At 41.5% G+C, this 22,321-nt stretch overlaps 1 protein-coding gene across 1 annotated transcript; it reads left to right on the plus strand.

The window, feature by feature from the left end:
- The first annotated feature begins 1,435 nt into the window (after window positions 1–1,435).
- APOBEC2 (apolipoprotein B mRNA editing enzyme catalytic subunit 2) lies at window positions 1,436–21,704 on the plus strand. Its single transcript, XM_072642025.1, has 3 exons — window positions 1,436–1,730; window positions 17,042–17,598; window positions 21,289–21,704. Exons 1-2 carry the CDS (start codon window positions 1,609–1,611, stop codon window positions 17,583–17,585), a joined length of 666 nt encoding a protein of 221 aa, XP_072498126.1. The 5' UTR covers window positions 1,436–1,608; the 3' UTR covers window positions 17,586–17,598; window positions 21,289–21,704.
- Window positions 21,705–22,321: the final 617 nt, after the last annotated feature.

The raw sequence follows: 22,321 nt of genomic DNA on the forward strand, positions 1-22,321 counted from the left end.
CCTGTCCTGTCCATTGAAATGAGTCTCAAACATAAACCACACCCCAGCACACAGAGGGAGACAGAGACTTTTTTTGCCTCCCTCCCACTCCACTCCACTTCTTCCAAATACATACTCTTAAAAAACCTTAAAAAAAAACCTTAAAAGCTATAGAAACATAACTTACTATTTCTATATTATTATTGTTGTTGTTAATAATAACAAAAAGCTTAGAGGTTTCATACCAGACAAAAAATGGGGGGAGGGGGGGTGGAGTGGTGCAGCATCCAAGCATGGGATCTGCTCCATGCTTCCCTAGAAATGTCCTGTTAGAGGCAAATCCAAATTCATTACAAAGGGTGTCCCAAAAGGCTTGGTGCGGTGTTAAGCTTTAATTGCTTAAAAGTTATTAAACTTTAATAGCTTAAAATCTCACTAAGACTTTTGAGACGCCTTGTATATAAATATTTTATATCAATTTGGCCATGATAAAGGCATATTTTGTTATATATTTTATTTTCTCACTATTTTCTATCTCTTTGATCATCCCTGGTCCAAAGCCATCACCAACCAATCAATTAAACTATGTTCATTAATAATTCTGATACTGTTAGCACCTCTGTGAGGTATATGTGTACCCTGTTCCCACTGCATTCCCCATGACACCCTTGAGCCACCTGCAAATAGATACACAAGGTAGTGTTCCTATTTGTCCCAAAATATATTTACAGTGAATGTTTGAAGATGCCCCTGGCCAAGAAAGCCTTCAGTCACCCTTAGCCTTCTTGCCACACTGGCCTGGGACCACCCTAAAACATCCCTGACCAGATTCATACCTCTTTAGGCTAGCTTGGGATTCCTTTGCTAGACCCTGGGCCATATTGGAGCCATATTTGAAAGTATCCCACTTTGAGGACTTTTCTCTGGTTTTAGGAGGAAGGGGGCATGGCACCACAGGGAGATGGAATGGCTATGTGGCTTTCAGTTAAATAAACATGGATAAATTAGCATCTGTTAATTTTGAATCCATAGCTTGGACACTAACTCTCTCCATTCTGAAGCCCTATTCCACCTTGTTTTACTAAACTTTGATCTAGCTTATTCCCAAATCTCTCGACTCCTGACCCTGCCCAACCCCCTATCCAAAAGACCTTCTATCCCTATTAGAGGCCCCAGTCTAAATTTTCAGGAAAGTGGTCACTCCATCATCACTCCTACCCACCCTATATGGGGTTGGGGGAGCAAGGAGTTGATGAGTATAAGCTTGAAGCTGGAACAGAGCAAGGTAGTGGGGTGAGGGAGGTATTGGAGAGAGGGAGGCCAGGGCATTGGACCTGCCAACTTTCTGTCTCTACCTACTGATAAATAGGGGATTCCAGTGGCCAAGATTTTCCACTCCCCCCACTCCAACATATTCGTCACTCAATTAAAAAAAGAGTGGGGGAGGGAAGGCACTGGTTATAAGTCCTGAGCCACAGAGGAGCAGAGGACATTGAGCTCGGAGACTCCCAGCTCTCTCCTGCTGCTCTCTGTTTAGCTGTTGACAGCTGCTGCCCAGCAGCCTAGCTAGCTCCCTGTCTGTGGCCTAACCAACCACCAAACCCAGTGACTCCTACACCCCACCCCAAAATGGCTGAGAAAGAACAAGCTGCCGCTGCTCCTCAAAATGGAGAGGGGGACTCTGAGAACCTGGATGACCCTGAGAAACTGAAGGAGCTGATTGAGTTGCCACCCTTTGAGATTGTCACAGGGTAAGAGACAGGTTACTGGCTAATCTTCTCTGGGTGAGGTAAGAGTGAGATTTTCAGCATGAGTGCGGGACCTTGGCAAAGGTGGTAATGCTGACCAGAGTTGGGGAAGGGAGTATTAGGGAGGCACTGGCTAGACTGTGCCCTGAAATTAGAGTTGGGATGTAGACATTAAATCCAGACTAATGCACAAATGTTTTTAAATATGTGAATTTTGGGATGATAGGACATCAGCCTTGCAAGGTAAGGGGCTTCCTTGTGTGCTTGCTATTAATATCAAGAACTATAATAATAACATATTTATATAGTTTTCAAGGTTTACAAAGAATTTATCTCACAAGTTACTCTCTGAGGTAGCAGTCTCAAATCAGGTGAGACTCCTCCAGAGAGCCATTTGCCCAAGTAAGGTTTAGTTTTGGTTGGTATTTTCAATAGTTTATTTTTAATCCTTTTAAAGGGTTCAAGAGGGACTGGAAACTCTACTCTCTGTAATCCTGGAGCAATTGACTGGGATGTGGGGCAGTGGATGAGATAGTAAGAGGGGGTGGAAAGAGAGAGAGAGTAAGAGAGAGAGAGAGAGAGATTGCAACAGGGCCCCAATTAAAGTTGTTCCCTTTTCTATTTTCCGGGCTTTAATCTCTGAAAAGATTCCACAAAAGGAGTTGAATGAGAGAACAGTTTCTTCCTACAAATCTTTTATGAATTTTCCCAGGGAAGAGAAGCAGAAGTGATCCATGCGCCCCATGAGTAAGGAGCTGGTACATAGTCCAGGTCAGAGAAACCACTGAGATAAGTTCACAGAGTATGAAGCAAAGGGACATTAAGGTCAAGTGGGAGGTAGAGGGTATTGGATCCAATTCTGCCTAAGCAAAGTGAGCTTCCTGGACAAGAAGAAGTAGGTTCAGGTGCAAGGAACAGGGCAGGAGGGCAGCTGTGTTCAGCAGCCATTGGGGCCCCACTGACTTGTCCAAAACATAATTGCTTTCATTGTCTCTTCCCTAGCCCTCTGGCTATTGCTGCTGCCAAATTGGTAGCCAAAGAGAGTGAGATAGGGGTCTTTGAGGGGCTGAGCTCAGCTGGACCTGACCCCAAATCCTTCCCCACATCTCAATATTTCTCACTGTCACCTGGGGAGAATAGCAATGAGCTCTTTACCTGCCCCTTAAAACTTTCCCCTACTCTTCAATGTCTCCCTTTGAGATGTGGGGAGAACAGCAGTGCTCAGATGAGTGGGGACCACAGTCTCAGAGACAGTAGGCAAAACATGAGCACAGTAGCTTCCAAGGGCAGGAAAACCTTACTCAGGGGGATTTATCCTGAATCCTGAGAGGAAGAACAACCCCCAAATTTGTCCTGCCCTGTGCCCACTCAAATAATCTCACCCTTATCCTGGGATTAGGGGAACAGCTGGGGCCAGATAGGATCAAGGATAGGGAAAGCTCTGGGGCAGCCTGGCCAAGAGATCCCCACTGCCCCCTTAGATCATTAACTGAGCCTCCCCTCTACCACTGATACTGCTTAATGAAAGGAATAGAAAAAACAACTAAAGGTCATTGGAGGGGTGAGGTGGGGAAGGTGAAAGGACATTAAGAGGCTTTCCTACTATCCAAGCAGCCTAGTTTATACTATCCTAGGCCACACACACATATGTCCCTGCCATTGCAATGGAAAGAAGTTTCCTAGCCTACAGATATGACTGGGCACTGAAGCCTAGTCTATGACTTGTGCATTCCAAATATGGAAGATTCCTGGTGACAGACAAGTCCCTAAAGAGCTTGCAGTTCAGGTTTAAATTTTGTGTAACCCCAATGTTCCCAATTGGGGAAAAAAAGCAAAAAGCACCCTACCTTCCATTTCCACAACCCACATCCCCAGTCTAGGGGGAAAGGGAAGCTGTCAGTGTGGACTTGAAATAATGAAAAGCTAGAAATATGTAGCCTAGAGAACAAAGAGTTCTAAAACGAACAGTGAGAAGCCCTAGGTGTTTCCTTTCCACACTCCAGAGAAACAAGCCACAGATGCAGGAATTTGTCCCCTGGGGCCCTTCTGGGTAAATAGACAGCCTTGAGGTAGCCTGTAGGTGTCACTGTCCATCTGTCCTGGGAGGTAGGAAGAGAAGGAGACGTTTGCCCCCCTCCTCACTTGTCAACCTCTGTGTCACTGAGGTCAGCAAGCTCCCAAGTCAAAGGTGATTCTTCAAGTCAGACCCCTTGGGGGAGCCTCTGGGATTTGGGCCATGATCTGGCAGATAAGCTCAGAGCACTTCATACTCTGTGACTTCTGGGTGGCAGAAGAAGGGGGAGAGGGAAAAAGAAGAAAATAGGGAAGGGAAAGAGCATAGGAAGGAAGATGCAGAAAAAAGAGGAAAAAAAAAAACACTTTTTTTTAAATGTCTTCAAAGTTTCTATCTTCAACCCAGAGGTTGACAGGATGCATACAAAATACAGACCAAGAACTTTTATAAAATAATGCAAAAAAATTTTTAAGGACCACCATTCAGGAATGCTGAGAAGAGGCAGAGTAAAGACCAGATGCATTTGCAGATGAGATGGAGCCTCCAGAAATTGGAGAATCTGCCTTTTGAGGAGCATCCCATAAGCCCCTCCCCCCCCCCCCCCCAGCCCCTGAGCCAGATGAGTTAGAGGATAGTAAGTATAAAGGCTTGGAGGCAGAAGGCATGTTTTAGAGAACTGAAGAGTTCCCTTGGAGGCATGGGGTGAGGGCAAGACAACAGACCTGACCCCACAAAGCTTTCAGTTTCTGGAGAACAAGAGCTTGGAAGAGACCTAGTCCATTGAGTTTTGCTGTGGCTTCTGAACACACAGTGGGATAGCTAGGTGGTACAATGGATAGAACTCCAGGTCTGAAGTCAGAAAAAGTCATCTTCCTGAATTCAATTCTGGCCTCAGACACTTTCTAGCTGTGTAATCCTGGGTAAATCACTTAGCCCTGTTTACCTCAGTTTCCTCATCTGTAAAATGAGCTAGAGAAGGAAATGGCAAATTATTCCAGTATCTTTGCCAAGAGAATCTCAAATGGGGTCATGAAGAGTCAGATATGACTGAATTCAGGAAGTATCTTGTATTCAAATAAAGTCTATGGCTGTATGTTTCCTTTCCATAGGTTACACAATTGGTAGGTACAACATATGTCTTTGGGGTGGGGTGTGAGTATGTGTGCGTGTCTACCTGAAGAAAGCTGATATCAACAAAAGAAACCCTAGGAATCTCTTTAGTCATAATGTATCAGCAAAAATGAGAGAAAAGTTAGAGAGGAATTAAAGTATCCTGGTCATAATCACAAATTCCAAATGCCCTTTGGGGCCCTAGAGCACATTAAAGGGATGGCCCAGAAGGAAGAGAAACTACCCAGCTGACTCTATAGAGCCTTGATTCTATGGCAAAGTCATGGGCTGTTGGGTCTAAAAGGAGGTGGCACAAAGCTAGCTAAGTGGTGACAGATAGTTGGAAAGCTTCCTGGGAAGGAGGCATAGACATACAGCAGGCTTGGGCCTCCCATTGTCTTGATTATGGACACCAGAGAGGTTCCCTTCTCAGGAAGGAGGGTCTGTGAATAAGGCAGTGTTCCCCCAATGGGGAAAGGGGAGGGAATATGCATTCATGTAGCACCTACTATGTGCTAGGCACTGTGCTAAAAGTTTTTTCCAAATATTACCTCATTTGATCTTCATAACAACCCTGTGAGGTAGGTGCTATTATTATCCTTATTTTACAATTGAGGAAATGGAGGCAGAGAGAGGTGAAGTGATTTGCCCAGGATCACACAGCTAGTAAGTGCCTGACTCCAGGCCCTCTGCCCTACCAGTTACCTCTAATGGGGGATGATCTCGACATCAAAGCACCAGGCTGTTTGATCGACTGTGTAATTACTAAGGTTCCTTCTAAATCAAACTTACCATATTATACTGGTTTTACAAGGCCATGGGGTATATTCACCTCACTCCAAAGAATCCTCCTGTGTTCCTTCATTACCCTAGGAGATGAGGAAGGAGAGGTTGTTTTCCATGATAGGTGGAACTGGGCCCCTCAGTGACATGAGTCACTAGACTGATTGTTTCTCACCCTAGATTGATTGGCCTCCTTCATGAAAAGATTATTGAGGTGGGGCAGGACTAAGCAGGTGGATAGCAGGAATTTAGAGAAAAGGGGAGGAAACAGGCATTTACCTTCATTGTAAAATAAGAATATCCCACTAACATCTTCCCTCCATAATCCCCAGAGAGGAAGTCAAACAAGCACTGGAGCAACAAGGCACTGGAAAGCACAGATTAATCAGGCTGTCTCCCTCCGTAGCAAAACTCACCTTCTCAGAGGAAAAGTCAAGGGACCATGGGATTTTAGAGTTTAAAAAAAGATCTCAGAAACTTTGGAGATTTATCTAGTCCAAGGGTGGGGAACACTTGATCTCAAGGCTACATGTGGCCTTCTAGGTCCTTGAAGGAGGCCTTTAGACTGAGTCCTACTTACAAAGAACAAATCCTTTTATTAAGGGAATTTGTTCTGTGAAGTTTGGATTCAGTCAAAGAGCCACCCTTGAGGACCTAGAGGGCCACATGTGGCCTCAAGACCACAGGTTTCCCACCCCTGATCTAGTCCAACCTACTCCATTTACAAATGAGGAAATGGAAGCCCACTGAACAGAAGTGACTTGAATAGGGTCATACAAATGATAAGTAATGGAGCAGGAGTTAAACTCAAAGCTTCCAGCTTCCAAATCCAGTGTTCTGGTGTCATGAGGCTAAAATGAGATATTTGTAAAGTTCTTAGCACAGTGCCTGGCACATAATAGGCACTTAAGAAATGCCCATTCCCTCCCTTATTCTGTCCTCTTTCCAACTCCAGTCTTGGAGGTCTCCAGTGTTTTCTAAACTTCCACTGGCATAATCTTCCTTAATAGTCAGTTAGTCAGTAAACATTTATTAAGCTCCTACTACATAGGAGACAGTGAGCTAAGCACTAGGGATACAAAGAAAAGGTCAAGACAATTGCTGTTCTTAAGAATCTCACCGTCTAATGGGGGAGATAGGACACAAACAACTGCATACAAACGAACTATATATAAATTGAAATAACCAGCAGAGGGAAGGCAGTAGAATTGAAGAGGGATTAGGAAAGAATTCCTCTAGAAGATAGGATTTTAGCTGTGACATGAAAGAAGCCAAGAGGCAGACATGAGGAAGGAGAACATTCTAGTCATGGGAATAACCAATGACAATGCCCAGAGCCGGAAGATAGAGTATCTTATTTAAATAAAAGCAAGGAGGGCAGTGTCACTGTATCAAGGTATACATAGAGGAAGAGCGGTATAAGAAGATTTAAGAAGACAGAGGTGGGGTGCGGGGGAGTTAAGGTTATGAAGGGCTTTGGGCTTTGAATGACAAGAGTATTTTACAATTGATCCTGAAGGTGATAGGGAGCCACTAGCATTTATGGGGAAGGGGATGACAAGGTCAGCTCGGAGCTTCAGGAAGGCTCATTCTGACAACTGAGGAGAGTGGAGAGAGATTTGAGGCAAGACTCACTCCCAAATCTCACCCTAAGGGTTCAGATAATTGCCAAGTATGATTCTATTGCATTCTCTCCAAATCTGGACTGCCCCGTAGGCTAATATAACATATATTAATATAATATAATAATAATATAAATAATAGGGGATATATTTATTAGGACAGTCATCCTCCTTCCCTCCATGGCTCATCTAAAAGATCAGCTGACAGAGATGGTCCTCTACAAGGAAAGAAAATAAAGTCAAGATGCCTCCCAGGCTCTCACTTGGGGCACACATGAACTCTTACAAATATGTACAAGTTCTTTAAACCTCTCCCAAACATCTTCCCTTGATGATGGGGAGGGACAAGAGAAGAGAGAGAAGGGGAAACTGAAACAAACAAGAGCACTTGTAAAGCACTTAGCACAGCGCCTTCCATATGGGAGGCACTTAATAAATGTTGGTTCTTCCCTACCCCTCTCCCTTTCGAGAGCAAATCTGGTGGAAGGGTTAGGGAAAGGAGAGGAGAAAAAAGAGTTGAAACTAGGTAATTTTCAATGATCCATGTGCAAAACTTGGGAATTTTTTTCTGCCAAAAATGTTTAATCCCACTGCCACTCATATTTCTGTGTGGTAAGGAACCTCTGTTACTCCCATCATGCTGGTATGTGTTCCTAGGAAATGGTGACTTAAGGGAGTGTGCACTCCCTCCCCAATCTCTCCTCCCTTTCAGCAGAACCTAGTTTATCATATTTTAGTTTCTATTGGAGTTATCTGGATACATGCTGTATGCCATTCTAAGGCAAAGGCCGACTTTGTATCCTTCCAATGGCCTAGCACAATGACAAATATTACTGAAGCAGAAAGAGAGCTGAATCTCCAGTCTATGTAACCTGGTTTCAGATACAGATTGGCTACTTCTTGTGATCTTAGGCAACTAACTCCTCTCTGGGCCTCAGTTTCCTCACCTGCAAAATGAGGGCATTGGACTAGACTTTTAAGGTCTCTCCTAAGATTAGAGAAAGATGTTTTACTCATTCACATGTATGTCCCTTTCCACCACAGAATAATGCAACCCCCAAATTTTGAGGATATATTTTGATTATCAGGAGCAACTGCTTATCATCGTTGGAGGAGATGTATAAAACTGATCAGAACATTTTTGTTTTTGAGATATTTCAGTGTATCTGACTCTTTATGACCCAGTTTTGGGGTTTTCTTGGCAAAGACAGTGGAATGATTTTCCATTTGCTTCTCCAACTCATTTTACAGATGAGGAAATAGAGGCAAACAGGGTTGAATGACTTGCCCAGCACCACACAGCTAATGTCTGAGACCAGATTTGAATTCAGGATTTCCTGACTCCAGACCCAGCACGCTCTCCACCTTGCTGCCCCACATCAGAACACTAGTCTGTCTATATCATAGAATCTTAGAATTGAAAAAGACATGAGAAGTCATTTAGTTTGGCCCATAGAAGACCAAGAAGCCACTTTTATAAAATCTGACAAACAGCCATCCACTTTCCATCCTAGGTTCTATTTGTTGAAAATAAACAGAAGAGTGCCTAAAGAACTGTTTAAGAGTATCAAGTTCTTCTGACTGGACAGCTAGGTGGTATAGTGGATAGAGCACTGGTTTTTGAATCAGAAAGATTCATCTTCATGCGTTCAGATCTGGCCTCAGACACTTCTTAGCTGTGGGACCCTAAGCAAGTCACTTAACCCTGTTTGCCTCAGTTTCCTCATCTGTAAAATGAGCTCAAGAAGGAAATGGCTAGCCTCTCTAGTATCTCTGCCAAGAAAACCCCAAATGAGGTCACAAAGAGTCAGACATGACCAAACAACAACAGGGAAGAATCATGCTCTTGGCAGCAGCATCCTAGGATACTAGGTTCATAACATCAGCATTGGCAGCTGGTAAAGTTTCTCAGAAAGATTCCTTCCTTTATCCCTTTCTTCTCCCTCTCTCATATTCATCTCCTTCTCCTCTGCACTCAATATTCTGGTAGTAAAATATGTGCTAAAAGGGTTTTCTTAAGAAAACATGATAATAAGGAAGAGAATTCTACTGCTGCCGCAAAGAAGGAAATTCATATACTATTGGATTCTGCATCACTGCTTTTTTCTGTTGGGGGGAAATAACTGAGACCATTATATTATGACTAAAAAGAAATCACCTAGTAGAGGGGAGCTCCTTAACCTTTTGTTATATCATGGGCTTCTTGGTAATTTGGCAAAACCTGTGGAATCTTTCTCAGAATAATATTTTTAAATGCATAGAATAAAATGCTTAGGATTACAAAGGAAACCAATTACATTGAAATAAAGAAGAAATTTACTCCTCCATTCAATATCATAGGCCCCTTGAAATCTATCCAAAAGACCTCTTGTGGGTCTATGGACCCCAGGTTCAGAACTTCTTCTGTAGGGAAACTTTAGTACCCCTTCCAGACATTTTAGCTGCCTTTTTGACCTGTTAACCTCCAGAACCTGGATGTTCTTGGTTTCAAGGGAAGCCCCTAATTAGATGATAAACTTTATATAAGTCACTAGCATTTAGCACAGTGCCTGCACATAGTAGACACTTAATAAATGTTCACTGACTGACTGTGAGAGGTCACTTCTATCATTCTCTATTTTTCTTCTGATCAAGATATCCTAGGAAAGCCAAACTGTCCTAGCTTCCCAGCCAAAGGAGAATCAAGAGTCAAAACTTCCCCTGTGATTTGTTCTTTTGAAATAATTTTCTCTGTAGCAATATCTGGTATAGTGCACCCCCTCACCGAGCAGGAGAGGAGTCTGATGCTGGAGGGAGGAGTAAACTGGGTATTAATAGAGGGCTGACCTTCTCTCCTCTGGTTTCTGGTTTCTCTGGGTTTCTTCCTTGTGCTCAAGGAAGCTGGACTTCAGCATTCCAGTAGAGAAGAGGGCTCTTTTCAAGCTGGGCACCTCATCTCTGGATCTAGCAACCAATTAGAACAAATTAGCTTTATCTGCTTGAGAATCTGTCTGGCAAAATCTTTGGGATGAAAGAAAACCTATCCAGAAGTCAAAGGGATAGGGCCCTCGGCAAGTTCTATTAATTTAGTCAGGAATAGTTGACAAAACTATGTTTTTGCATTTAACACTGGCTTCAGCTAAATCCTCCACACTCTGCAGGAAATACCTGTAGCACTTACTTTCAGAAGCACAGTTACTCAGCCTGTTAAGGGATTTACTTAATTACTGAGATTGCTCTGGTCTGAATTGGGGCCAAAGGAGAAGCAAAATGCAAATAAAGAGTTAAAGTAAAAAATACAGTACCTCTTCCACTCTCCATATACCTCTCTATACATATACAATATATACACATAGTCTACTTGTATATTAAATATAGTATATATAATATAGAGTAGATACATTCTATAAACCTATATGTATGTCATTGTCTTTCATCCTTCATTCTCAAAGAGAATGAATGACATCAAGAGGGTGATATCTTGATTTGCTAGTGAACTGGATAAGAGTGGGGCAGAGCCGAGCAAAGTCAGCAGCCTAACTCCTCCAGTTATCAAAATATGGTGCCAAGACAAAGGTTAAGACGACTCTGGATGGCCTAGGCTTCAGTGGGTGACCTTGGTCTTCCCAAATTAAGGTCTTTCCCAGGTCTTGGTTTGTCTGAGGCCATACCCATTCAATGACTAAGGGTGGTTAAAGAATTGAGGCAAATGAGGGCTCAATGTACCAACACCAAGATATCAGTCTGGGAAGGGTAGTCCCTCAGAATTTCTGGCCAGAACAGAAAACAATTGCCATATACACTCATTCTAAGCCATCAAAATCTAAACAATGAGCCACAGAGGGTTGGGTTGGGCTTACTATTATTGATCATTCAATGAAAGCCAGAGTGATTTGGATTTTATGGTGGAGTCATGTAGCTCTATTTAAATCATCAATGGGCTTTTAAAAGCCCATCTTTCCAGAGTTATATTTCAAGAAATCAAAAATGAAAACCACTCCGGACAAAAAAGTAAATTGTCCCAGCTTTTTTTTGGGGGGGGGAGGGAATAATAAATAAATAAATGATGTGATGAAGAAGAAATAGCATCCCCCGCATTCTGCTTAAATAATATACTATGTAAAATATGTAGCTATATACTCTTTATAATCAACACATACAATATTAATTTAAAAGAATATATATATTTGTGTTTTACATAGTATATAATACGTATAATATTTTCTAATGTCCATATTTTGTGTGAGCATACATATGTCTGTATGTGTATGCATGCAAACAACTCACATTTCTGTACCATTATAAGGTTTACAAAGTGATCTGACATAATGCCCCTGCTAGATAAGGTAGCATAAATATTATTTTCCCCATTTTAAAGATGATGACACTAAGGTGATGGATTAACTTCCATAATTCTACAATTAACATTGTAAACGTTAAAGCCAGATTTAAACCCAGGTTATTTATTTTCTCACTTCCCACAAACCCATCCTTCTTCCAAACTTTTTTTTACCACTGTCCAGGGTTACACCACTTTTTTTAGCCAGATTCAATAATCTCAGAGAAAATCTTGACTCAGTTCTCTCATTCAGCTCATATATCTGATCATTTCCCAAATCTTGCAATTTATGTTACTCCATTTCTCATATACATCCCCTCTTTTACAAACATGGTCATCATCTTAGTTCACACCCTCATCATTTCTCACCTAGACAAAGACCTATTAATTGGATGCCTTGCCTCAAGCCTCTTCCCCACTAGAACCCATGGGCCATATTAATGGTGTTAAACACTCCACTTGTGGACTGCATGTTGTCCAAAATACACCCACGTGTGTGAACCAGATTCAAGTGTAATTGAGAGATATTTAATAAAATAAGTAAAAATCAATGAAACATAAATAATAGTACATTTTAAAATTACATCAATATATAGCCTATAGGGATCCCTATGTGTAGTTTAGTGGCCTCCATTTCAGTTAGAGTTTGATATTAGTGCTCCACACTACTGCCAAAGTGGTTTGCCTAAAGCTCATCTGACCATGGCCACACCACAACCCTCACCCTCACCCTGACCAACTCCTACTCAAGGAATTGGAATGGTTCTCTCTTACCACTGAGATTACATATAAACTCTGATGTCTTGGAACTTCAAGGTGTTCACAGTCAGGCTGGCCTCTTCCTGTCCTTCCAGCCTTTTAAGTCACTACTCTATGAACCCCATAGTCCAGCCACACTGGCCTATATGCTATTCCTCCCATCTCCCATTTCCACTCCTTTGCCCTGCCTGTGCCCCCTGATAGAAATGCTCTATTTTCTAATCCCTGATTCATAGATTCCTTGACTTTCTTTAAGACTTAGCTGATATGCCACCTCTTTCAGGAAGCCTTTTCTGGTCTCCGCCTACTAGTGACCTCTCCCCTTTAAAGCTGCCTTCCATCTACTCTGCATTTATCTTGTATGCACTGATTTGTATATGTTGTCACCCCCATTATAATGTAAGCTTCATGACAGCAGGGACTCTTTTTGCTTTTTCTTTGCAACCCCAGTACTTAGCACCTAGGCCCCGACAAACAGTAAACACTTAATAACTGCTTATTGAGTACTAGTCTTACAATCTTAGTTGATCTTTCCAGTTTACCATGCTATCTCTCATGTAGATAATACCCAACTGATAAAAAGAAACCTTGTTAACATTTACATACTGCCTTAAGATTTACAAAGCACCCTAAGTACATTATCTCATTTGATCTTCATAACAACTTTGTGAACCAGGCATTATAGGTATCAATGTTCCCATCTTACAGATGAAGAAATTAAGGTTCAGAGGAATTGTGTGACTTGCCCACAGTCACAAGGCTAGTATCAAAGGCAGGACTGGAACTCAGTTCTTTCCTGATTCTAAGTCAAGCACTCTGGTCATTAGACTGTACCATAAGATAAGCAGAGTAAATGCCTAAAAAAAGTTCCATTTGAGGTCTAATAAGAAAAGAAATTCTAGCCAACATTGGGGTTCAGAGAACATTTCAAGGAAAAGTTTGATTGTAATTTCAACAGTGGAGGTGGTAGAAGAGGGGCAGAGGTAGGTGGGGAAGAACTGGGAACATAAGCATAGAGGCAGGTCAGCAGAAGGAGACTGAACTAGAGAGTGACTTAAATAGAAGGTGAAGAAAGTAAAGGCAGAAAAAACGGGCTGGTGCCAGATTATGGATAGCACTGAGCAGGAGGCTAAGCAAATTCTATTTTATTCATGTAGGGAGTCACTGATGGATTTTAAGGAGGAATGATATCATTAGATTTGACCATAAGTTAACCTGACAGCAACAACAGATTGATGGGAGGGAGGAGCAAGAAAGGAGGGAAGACTTGAAATTGGAAGACCCACAAGGAAGTTATTGTTATTGGCCATTTAGGAGGTAATGAGGGACTAAGGTAGTGGCAGTGAATAGGAAGTAGAGAAATGAGAAAGATTATGTAGCCTTTTGGAATTAGTTTGGAGATCTGCTTACTTCAAAGTTATGGACCTTCCTGGAAATTTTTGCTAGGGGACCCAAACCTTCTACATATTCTGCTACATAGGACAGGAGGTCAATAATTGCATATTCTCCATGTGGAGAATCCTGTAAAAGCCGCTCTGAGGAGACAAGGTTCCTTTTTATAAAGAGCTCCCCGCCTGAGGGGGGAAGAGGCTCATGAGCAGAAAACGTTCTTAAGACAATGTAGTAAGCAACATGGAAGTGACTGAAAACGAATATTGTCCAATTGAGCAGCTAAACGATAGATGGAAAAAGAGTAAAGGTATGATCTGGAGTCAAAGGGCCTGGATTCAAATCCTGACTCTGGTACTTAATGCCTGTGTGACGCTGGCTAAATAATAGCCTTTCTGGATCTATTTCCTCATCTGAAGAATGAGGGGGAAGGAGGATTAGATGACCTCCATGGTTATCGAATGGTCATCTATGGTCCCGTTAGCTCTTAATCAGCTCTATGACTGTGAATGGGATGAGAGACTTAGGAAGGAGGTTTTCAGCTATTTGAAAGAGAACAGATACATGGTTTGGAGAAGAAAGAGCTATGGCATCATAAGAGCAAAGATTTCAAGATGGAAATTAGATTAGAAGACATCGAATTTGCCACCTTAGGTCATAAATGAGGAGCTGAGATCCAGAGAATTTAAGTGACTTGTCCAAAGTCTTGCTGATCGTAAGTTATAGTCAAAATTCAAATCCAGGTCCTCTGATCCCATTGTTCCAAAGTGCTACTTTAGCTGCCAAGCCTAATGACTCGTCTTAGGTGTTCTAAAGGGTTGATAGCTGGGGTGAGTCTGACCTTGTGCTGGGCTAAAGTGTGGGCTCCAGCATAGGGAGCTCATCTGAGTCCCCATTCTTTTGAAATGCTAAGTAAATAATAAACACCTCTGGTCCAGGGACAGAGGGGCTTAGGGAGCTAAGTATAGTGTACTGAGGAATCCCAGGGGCTGGGCCCCCACAGTCATTTATCTCTATAGTGGAAAATTAGCTTGACATGAGGGAACATGGAAACTTGAGTTTCAGTGGGGGAAGGGAGGGCATGGATCCTACAGGGGATTATTTAGCATTCACCCCAGTCTTTGGCTAGTCCCTTAGGTTATCAGTATCTGGGAACACCAATGCTTCCCTTGCTGGTTTGTCAGTGGTTTGAGTAACCATTACCTCAAATTAGGTTAGAGTAGGATGGTGGATTTCAAACTAGAAAGGACTGAGGTCATCTTAGTAGAACCCCCTCATTTTACAAAGGAAGAAACTGAGGGCCAGATAGAAATGACTTGTCCACCAATGAGTGAGTAGTTAGTGGCAGTGCTGGGACCTGAACCCAGATTCCAAGACTCTTTTTGGAATCCACACCACTTCTTGCAGTCTGAACAATTTAGCCCTTAATTAAATACTGTCTCATATTGTTTTGTTTGGAGTATGCCTTATCTTCCTTGATTAGGTTATAAGTTCCTTGAGGATAGGAACTATTTTTCATTCTTCTTTTGCATCCTCCACTGTACCTAGGTCAGTTCTGGACATACTGCAGGCACTTCCTCAATAAATATTTTATTAGAGAGCTAGCTGTTTGACTTTGGATAAGTCAATCACAAGGTTGTTGTAAAGTGCAAGTGAGATCATGTATGTTGTCAGGGAATTCTCTTGACTGGGAAGAACGGAATCTCTTAGGAGAGGTGTACCAGTAAATGGAGGGTCCAATGATTATGGGTCAAAGATAGGAAGCCAAACTAAAATCAAAGACATTTAATAGCATGCTAAGGAAGGCTACTCTCACTAAAAGAAGCTTCTACTTCTCAGGTTACAGATTCTGTTTTTATAACCTTTCTGGTCTGCTTACACAATTAGCAGCATTTTGTGGCAACTTAGGATAGATAAGAAAAGCACTTCACATAAAGGAGTAGAGAAGGGGGGGAGGGGAATCAGTTAAAGGAGAAAAATGGAATAGCTGGAATTCAACCAGCAGGATTTATTATGAGAAAATATTCCCTGCTCAAGGGAAGGAGACAAGGGGAAGTGACCAAGTACTTTTACAATTGTGAAAGAAGTCTTTTCAGAAAAAAAACTGCAGGATCTCCTATCTAAGGATAACAAGTACTTGTTACAATGGAAGATGAGACTATCCACTTTACTATATTTTTTCATAGTTTATTATATTTCATTTCTCTTTCAATAGGAGTTAGGAACTTCATAGTATTTTGCTACCAGATAGTTGGAATATTAGTCTATCAAGATATTGCAAAATAATTGTAGTTTCTATTTCCCACTATGATGTAAAGCATTATGGCACACGAATGCTAGGTATTATTTCTATTTTCATAATAAGTAGTAATTATTAATGACAATTATGATGATAATAATAAGAGTTGAAATGTTGACTACTTCCATCTATCAAAGTGATTAAGTGATGGTGATTGGGACAAAAGGAAGGAGAAGGAAAAGATAGGTAAGGAGAATTCTTGCAAGTTTATTTATAAGACACCAAAGTTGCCTCATTTTCTTCTCCATCATGTATAAAAAGAAATAACCGTGGTAGAAGAAGGGCGAAGTATGATATGAAAATGGACAATTTACCTGAGGCCTTTGTTAAATGGATACAAAAGGGGGCAAATGAACACCAGTAAGATACAAAGAAAATGCAGTTTTGTGAATTTCACACTTAATATATACCTAGAATTCACCACTCAAAGTCAGGAGAAAGCTAGGAATAGCCCCAGAGTGCTTTGTGTGAAGGGTTTGTGTGAGAGTTTAGTCAGTTTTCTACGTGGGATAAAACTGTGTACTTACTGCACTCATCTCAGTCCCTCACTCTGGGGTCACCCTTACTGATTTTTTTAGCAGGAAATCTGCTGAAAGTTGGGAGGCAGCTTAGATTAGTGAATAGGGTGCTAAAGTCAGAAGTCCAGGAATTGACATGCACAAGTTTTGTAACGTCTATGTCTCAGTTCTGTCACCTGTAAAATCATAGTTTAATATTGCTACCACCTACCTCCTCAGGCTGGTATGAGGAAATTGTCTTGTAAACCTTTAAAAAATTACTGTATAAATGTATAATTTTATAGTTTCTTTGTCTAATTTGAGGGAATTGTAACATGATAGCTCAAGTTCCTTCCAACTCTACAATCCTAGAATTCTTGATGGGGGGGAGGGGGAGAAGAAGGGGACTGATTGGCTGGTATCTCCATTGTGGTATTGATCTTTAGGCAGCTATGCTTCTAAACAAAATCTCACCTGATGGCCCACCTCCTCCCTTTTCCCCCCCTCTCTTCCTCACCTTTAGGGAACGGCTTCCTGTCAATTTCTTTAAGTTTCAGTTCAGGAATGTGGAATACAGTTCCGGACGGAACAAGACGTTCCTGTGCTACGTGGTGGAAGTCCAGGGCAAGGACGGCCAAGGCCAGATGTCTCGGGGATACCTGGAGGATGAGCATGCTGGAGACCACGCAGAAGAGGCCTTCTTCAAAACCATCCTGCCCTCCTTCGACCCTGCCCTTCGCTACAATGTCACTTGGTATGTCTCCTCCAGCCCCTGTGCAGCCTGTGCTGACCGCATCTCCAACACCCTGAGCAAAACCAAGAACCTTAGGATGCTCCTCTTGGTGGGTCGGCTCTTCATGTGGGAGGAGCCGGAGATCAAGGCTGCCTTGAAGAGGTTGAAGGAAGCAGGATGCAAGCTACGCATCATGAAGCCCCAGGACTTCGAGTACGTGTGGCAGAATTTTGTGGAGCAAGAAGAAGGAGAGTCGAAGGCCTTTGTACCCTGGGAGGACATTCAGGAGAACTTCCTTTACTATGAGGAGAAGCTGGCTGAGGTCCTACATTGATCTGCCTTTACATGTGAGTCTGCCTTCTCCCTTAACCTCCATCTGGGCCAAGAGTTTACAGATTAGGAATCTATAATTTAGCCCCCTCCCACCCTTCCAGTCCTCTTCTTGTACCTTGCCTCCCAACACATACTCTTCAAACCAGTGACATTGACCTCCTGGTTGTTGCACACATAAGACACTACATTTCTCAGCTCTAGTCATTCCCTCTGGCTGTCCTCCATGCCTGGAATGATTTCCCTCCTCCATTCCCGACTACTGACCTCCTTGGCTTCCTTTAAGTCCCAACTAAAGGTCCAGGATTTTAGGAAATCTTCTTAAAGGAACACAGGAAGTCTTCCTCAAACCCTCTCAATTCTAGTGCCTTCCCCTCTGTTAATTATTTCCCATTTATATTATGTATCATATTATTTCCTATTTATAACTTGCTTTGTATATATGTTTGTTTGCATATTGTCTCTCACATTAGATATTAAGCTCCTTGAGGGCACGGACTGTCTTTTACCTCTTTTTGTATCACTAGCACTTACCACAGAGCCTGGAACATACTAGGTGCTTAACAAATGTTTATTGAATGAATGAGTAGAAAGGGAGCTCCAGTTCTCCTATAGAGGGCTTTAACTCTGGCATGCAGTGGTCAGAGTGATGGACCTGGAGCCAAGAACACAAATTCAAGACCCGATTCAGACTTTTGCCAGTTATGTGATGATGGGCAAGTCACGTAACCTCTTTCACCCTCAACTTCTTTGTCTGTAAAATGGGGATAATAATAGCCCCTGTCTCATGAGATAATATATGTAAAGTGCTTTGCAAACCTTAAAGCATTAAAGTCTATCATCACCATCAACAACAACAACAAACAACAACTTATCATCAAAGAAAAATCATTCCAAACCTGCTTTGTTCCAACCCTGGCTCTGCTTCCCCCTCTTTCCCATTGGTCAGAAAGAGCTACTCTCATGCTTTTAGAAATTCCGTAAATTCCTAATTCATGCATGCCTCTTGGTCCTTCAGCCTACAACAGCATGACTAGTCCTGATGGAGTAGGTATGCCTTGATCAATCTTGTGCCAATTGGTCTCATCCTGCTACATTCACATATCTTGGTTCCTTTCCCTAAGGATAGTTTCCTCCTCTGTAAAATGAGGAGATAGGATTAGGTAACCTCTAAGATCTCTTCCATCTCTAAACCTATGCTCTCATAATCAAAATAATTTCCCCTCACCCCAGGAAAGATATATAGCTGAAGCTGACCAGGGTTTCTAGAGTTGGGACTCAAAGCCCTGGTAGGGTGAGAAGTGCATTTTCTATGGCAAAAAAAAAAAAGGAATGAGATCTAAATTCTGTTATTAAAGCAAATATCAGAGAAGCCATTTAAATTCACATATTACCTTCCTTTTAGTCTCACGTCTATTAAAAACCTGAACCCTGTAAGCACACTGTTGCTGCTACCCTCCCATTATCTTCACTCCTCTTTAGCAGGCTTCTCTCCTTTCAAGGAGTAAAGTTTTAATTTCTAAATAATTTTTCAAGTCCGACAAAAGGTTTAACGTCTCTTTGGCTTTGGTGTTTCTACACAATCATAAAATTATTTTAAAGGAGATTTATCATTGGTGTTTAGATATATAATTCAGGAACCATTCACTTTTTGTTGAGGAACATCTCGGTTAGAAGTCCATGAAAATGTGTTGAGAGAAAGGAGCTTGGATGGCAAGGAGCCATGCTCTGCAGGAAATGTGGTTGGTTAAGATGATGTGTTTATCAAACTAGTTGCAGCATCAGTTGTCAAGAGGAGATGAGGAAACTGGAAGAGTAGTTGTATTAGGGAGGATTAGCTATTTAAACAGTCAATTAGGGCACAATTAAGGCTAACTTGGCCCCTAGCTGAGGGTCAATTAGATCCTTAAGAAAAACAGACTTAAGGTCCTCTGGGAGATTAGTGGATCCTTTTCTATACATTTGTAGGTTTGTTCTGCTCTAATTTTCAACCTCAGGAATTCTATGTCATATTCACTGAATCCCTTTACCAGCCTCTGGGTGGTGGTCACAATCACCTGAGAAAGGCCTTAGAAGTCTTCCTGACTTTTACATTATTTTACCTTAGGTATTTATCAGCAGTCCTTTGCCCTATGGCTTTCTTCATAATAGTCTGAGATGCAGAACCAGTTAGGTTTTAGGATGCTGCCAATGAGGATGTTTCAGTGCCCAAGATCAAATATTTTCTGTGCACCTGATCCATACCTTAATGATAAAATACTCTTTCAAAAGACATTTTTTTAAAAAGTCTTGAATCTACTTGAATTTAGTGGGAAATGCAGATGGAGAGACACGTGGCAACTATATAAAATGGTTAAAGGCCTTTCAGAAAACCAAGAGGGTTTTCAAATTGAGCTGTATTGAATCCTTAGCCTGGGGTTTCCACCCTGCTCTCCTCACTAGAAATTGGATTGTTTCACTTGATTTCAAGGTTAAAGCAATACACAAAAGTCCATTGGTTTTAGATGGTGACTTTGACTGCATCATTCAGGTAATTAGACAACAAATCATGAGCCCAGGTGGTCAAACGGCAGTATGCTTTCCTTTCTGTGTGGGCTGAAGAGTTTGGGAGAGAACAAGTTGGCAGAGTGTTCATGGAATCTCAGTTTGAGATCCTGAAGAGACCCTAGTCCATTTCGAAGATGAAGAAACTAAGATTCTGAGAAGTTAAGTGACTTGTTCTGGGTCACACAGCTAGTAAAGTGTCTGAAGTCAAGCCCAGCATCTCTATACTCATATTACTCATATACCTATATATCTATGTATCACTATATCATGTGGCTCCATTGTTGGACCTTTCAAAAATGTGCTTATCCACAAAGTTATTGGCATATACCTCTGTAGGTGTGACAGTGCACACATGGATTATTTATAACAAATTTAAAAACCCTGGATGTTTTTGCCTTTGCCATTCTACAGTTTCCTGGACTGCACCTTCCTGAGGTCCAATCATTAGATGTTCAGGGAATACTGGTGGTTTTGTTTTTGTTTTTTTTTGGCCTAAGCAAAAAAACAGCTAAGTTTGCCTCAAAATAATCTCTAACAGCATGTCAAAATGGATTTTGAGATCACCATCTTATCTGTAACCACAAGGCCATGGCTAATTGAGGGTTTTGGTTACTGGTGTAACCAATCAGAAAGCATGTCTGTGGGGAGAAAGTCTAAGGGAAATAGTCATTCCTAGGTCGAAGAGAAATGATTTTTGAACTGAGGTTATTCATGTTACTGAACATTAAGTGATTAATTAGCATAACAGCATTATCTATATTGGTTAAAAATGCTTCTTTCTTTTAGGTTGATCCTGTTACTGAAAGGGTGATCATAATTATTAAGTACTTAATAGATTAACATGGCTGAAACAACAGTCCTGGAGAACAAGCATCTGTTCTAGCACTGATTTTTTGCACGCTTCTTGTTTGGTTTTGAAAAACACAACAGAACTTTTCATTCAAGATGAGAAATTGCTAAGACTGGTTTCTCTCTGCATTTTCTATCACGAATATGAGGGGAAGAAGGAAGCTCAGCCAAAAAGCAAACCAGAAATCCCAAGACATGAGGGAGAATCAGGGAGATTCTGATGTGAATGGTATTGTTAACTCTGATAGAAATTCTTATTTTGGACCAACAGTTAGCCTCCAGTAACATTTTTTTCTCTATCTTTTCCCTAGGGCTAGCCTGTCAGCTCCAAGAGAAATCAGTGACATACACAGCCATCTGGGACATGCCTGTGGCTTCCTAATACCACTTGGAGTCAGGCAGTATCCAAGTCAACCTCATCAGACAGGCCCCTAATGGACTAAAAATATACTCCCTGTGCTGCAATTAATTTAAGCTGTGCCCCTCTTTGCTAAAGTTACTCATGGAGGGGGTGGGGTAGGGAGGGACAAAGTAAGTCAGGTGGGGGTGGGGAACAAAAGTGAAAATTTAATTGTTTAGTCAACAAGTTAGTCACTCACCAACAGGCTGCATCATAAACCAAATATCCTCAGACCCAAGGTGCAAATTTTAGCAATATGTCCAGCAATGTGTTTTGTAATGTTAACAAACTTTTTTTAAAAGAGAAAACCAGTGATCATTACCAAAAGAGAATAATGTTGTGTTCTTGATTTCTCATGCAAATGGATGGATGCTAGGCTTTCAAGAAACCTATCGTCTGGGAATTACATACAGCAGGGCATGATTCACTATAAGGTGGAAACTCAAGTCTGAGGATGCGAATCGATTATTTTTTTCTCAACCTGTGATTTCACTGGTACAGAAACTCCTTCTACAGAAGTAGCTCGGTAATTTATGTACTTTACAATAATTAGAGAGTAGCCTGTGATAACTGAGGTTAAGTTAATTATCCATGGTCATAAAGCTAGTATTCGTGAAGAGAGAGCACCTGAATCCAGGTCTTTCTGACTCTAAGGTCAGCCCTGTCTTCATTCTATCACTCTGCCTCTGAATCAGTTCATACTAAAAAATAGTAGAAGGCTTAAATTGGCAACTGCTCCAGCAACAAGATAACTCTTTATACAGATTTCCTACTCGTGTCTTTCAATCTCCATAAAAAGACTTGTTTTTTTTTAAATTTTGCCCCATATTCTGGTTGGCTTCTGGATGCAATTATTTTATTAAATCCTCTTGCTCTCTCAACCTTTTCTGGAAATAAAGATTAGGTATGGAACAAAAGAAAAGTAAAACCTTGATCCCCAAGGA

Source organism: Notamacropus eugenii, chromosome 2, assembly GCF_028372415.1.
Source record: "Notamacropus eugenii isolate mMacEug1 chromosome 2, mMacEug1.pri_v2, whole genome shotgun sequence".
Taxonomy (NCBI): domain Eukaryota; kingdom Metazoa; phylum Chordata; class Mammalia; order Diprotodontia; family Macropodidae; genus Notamacropus; species Notamacropus eugenii.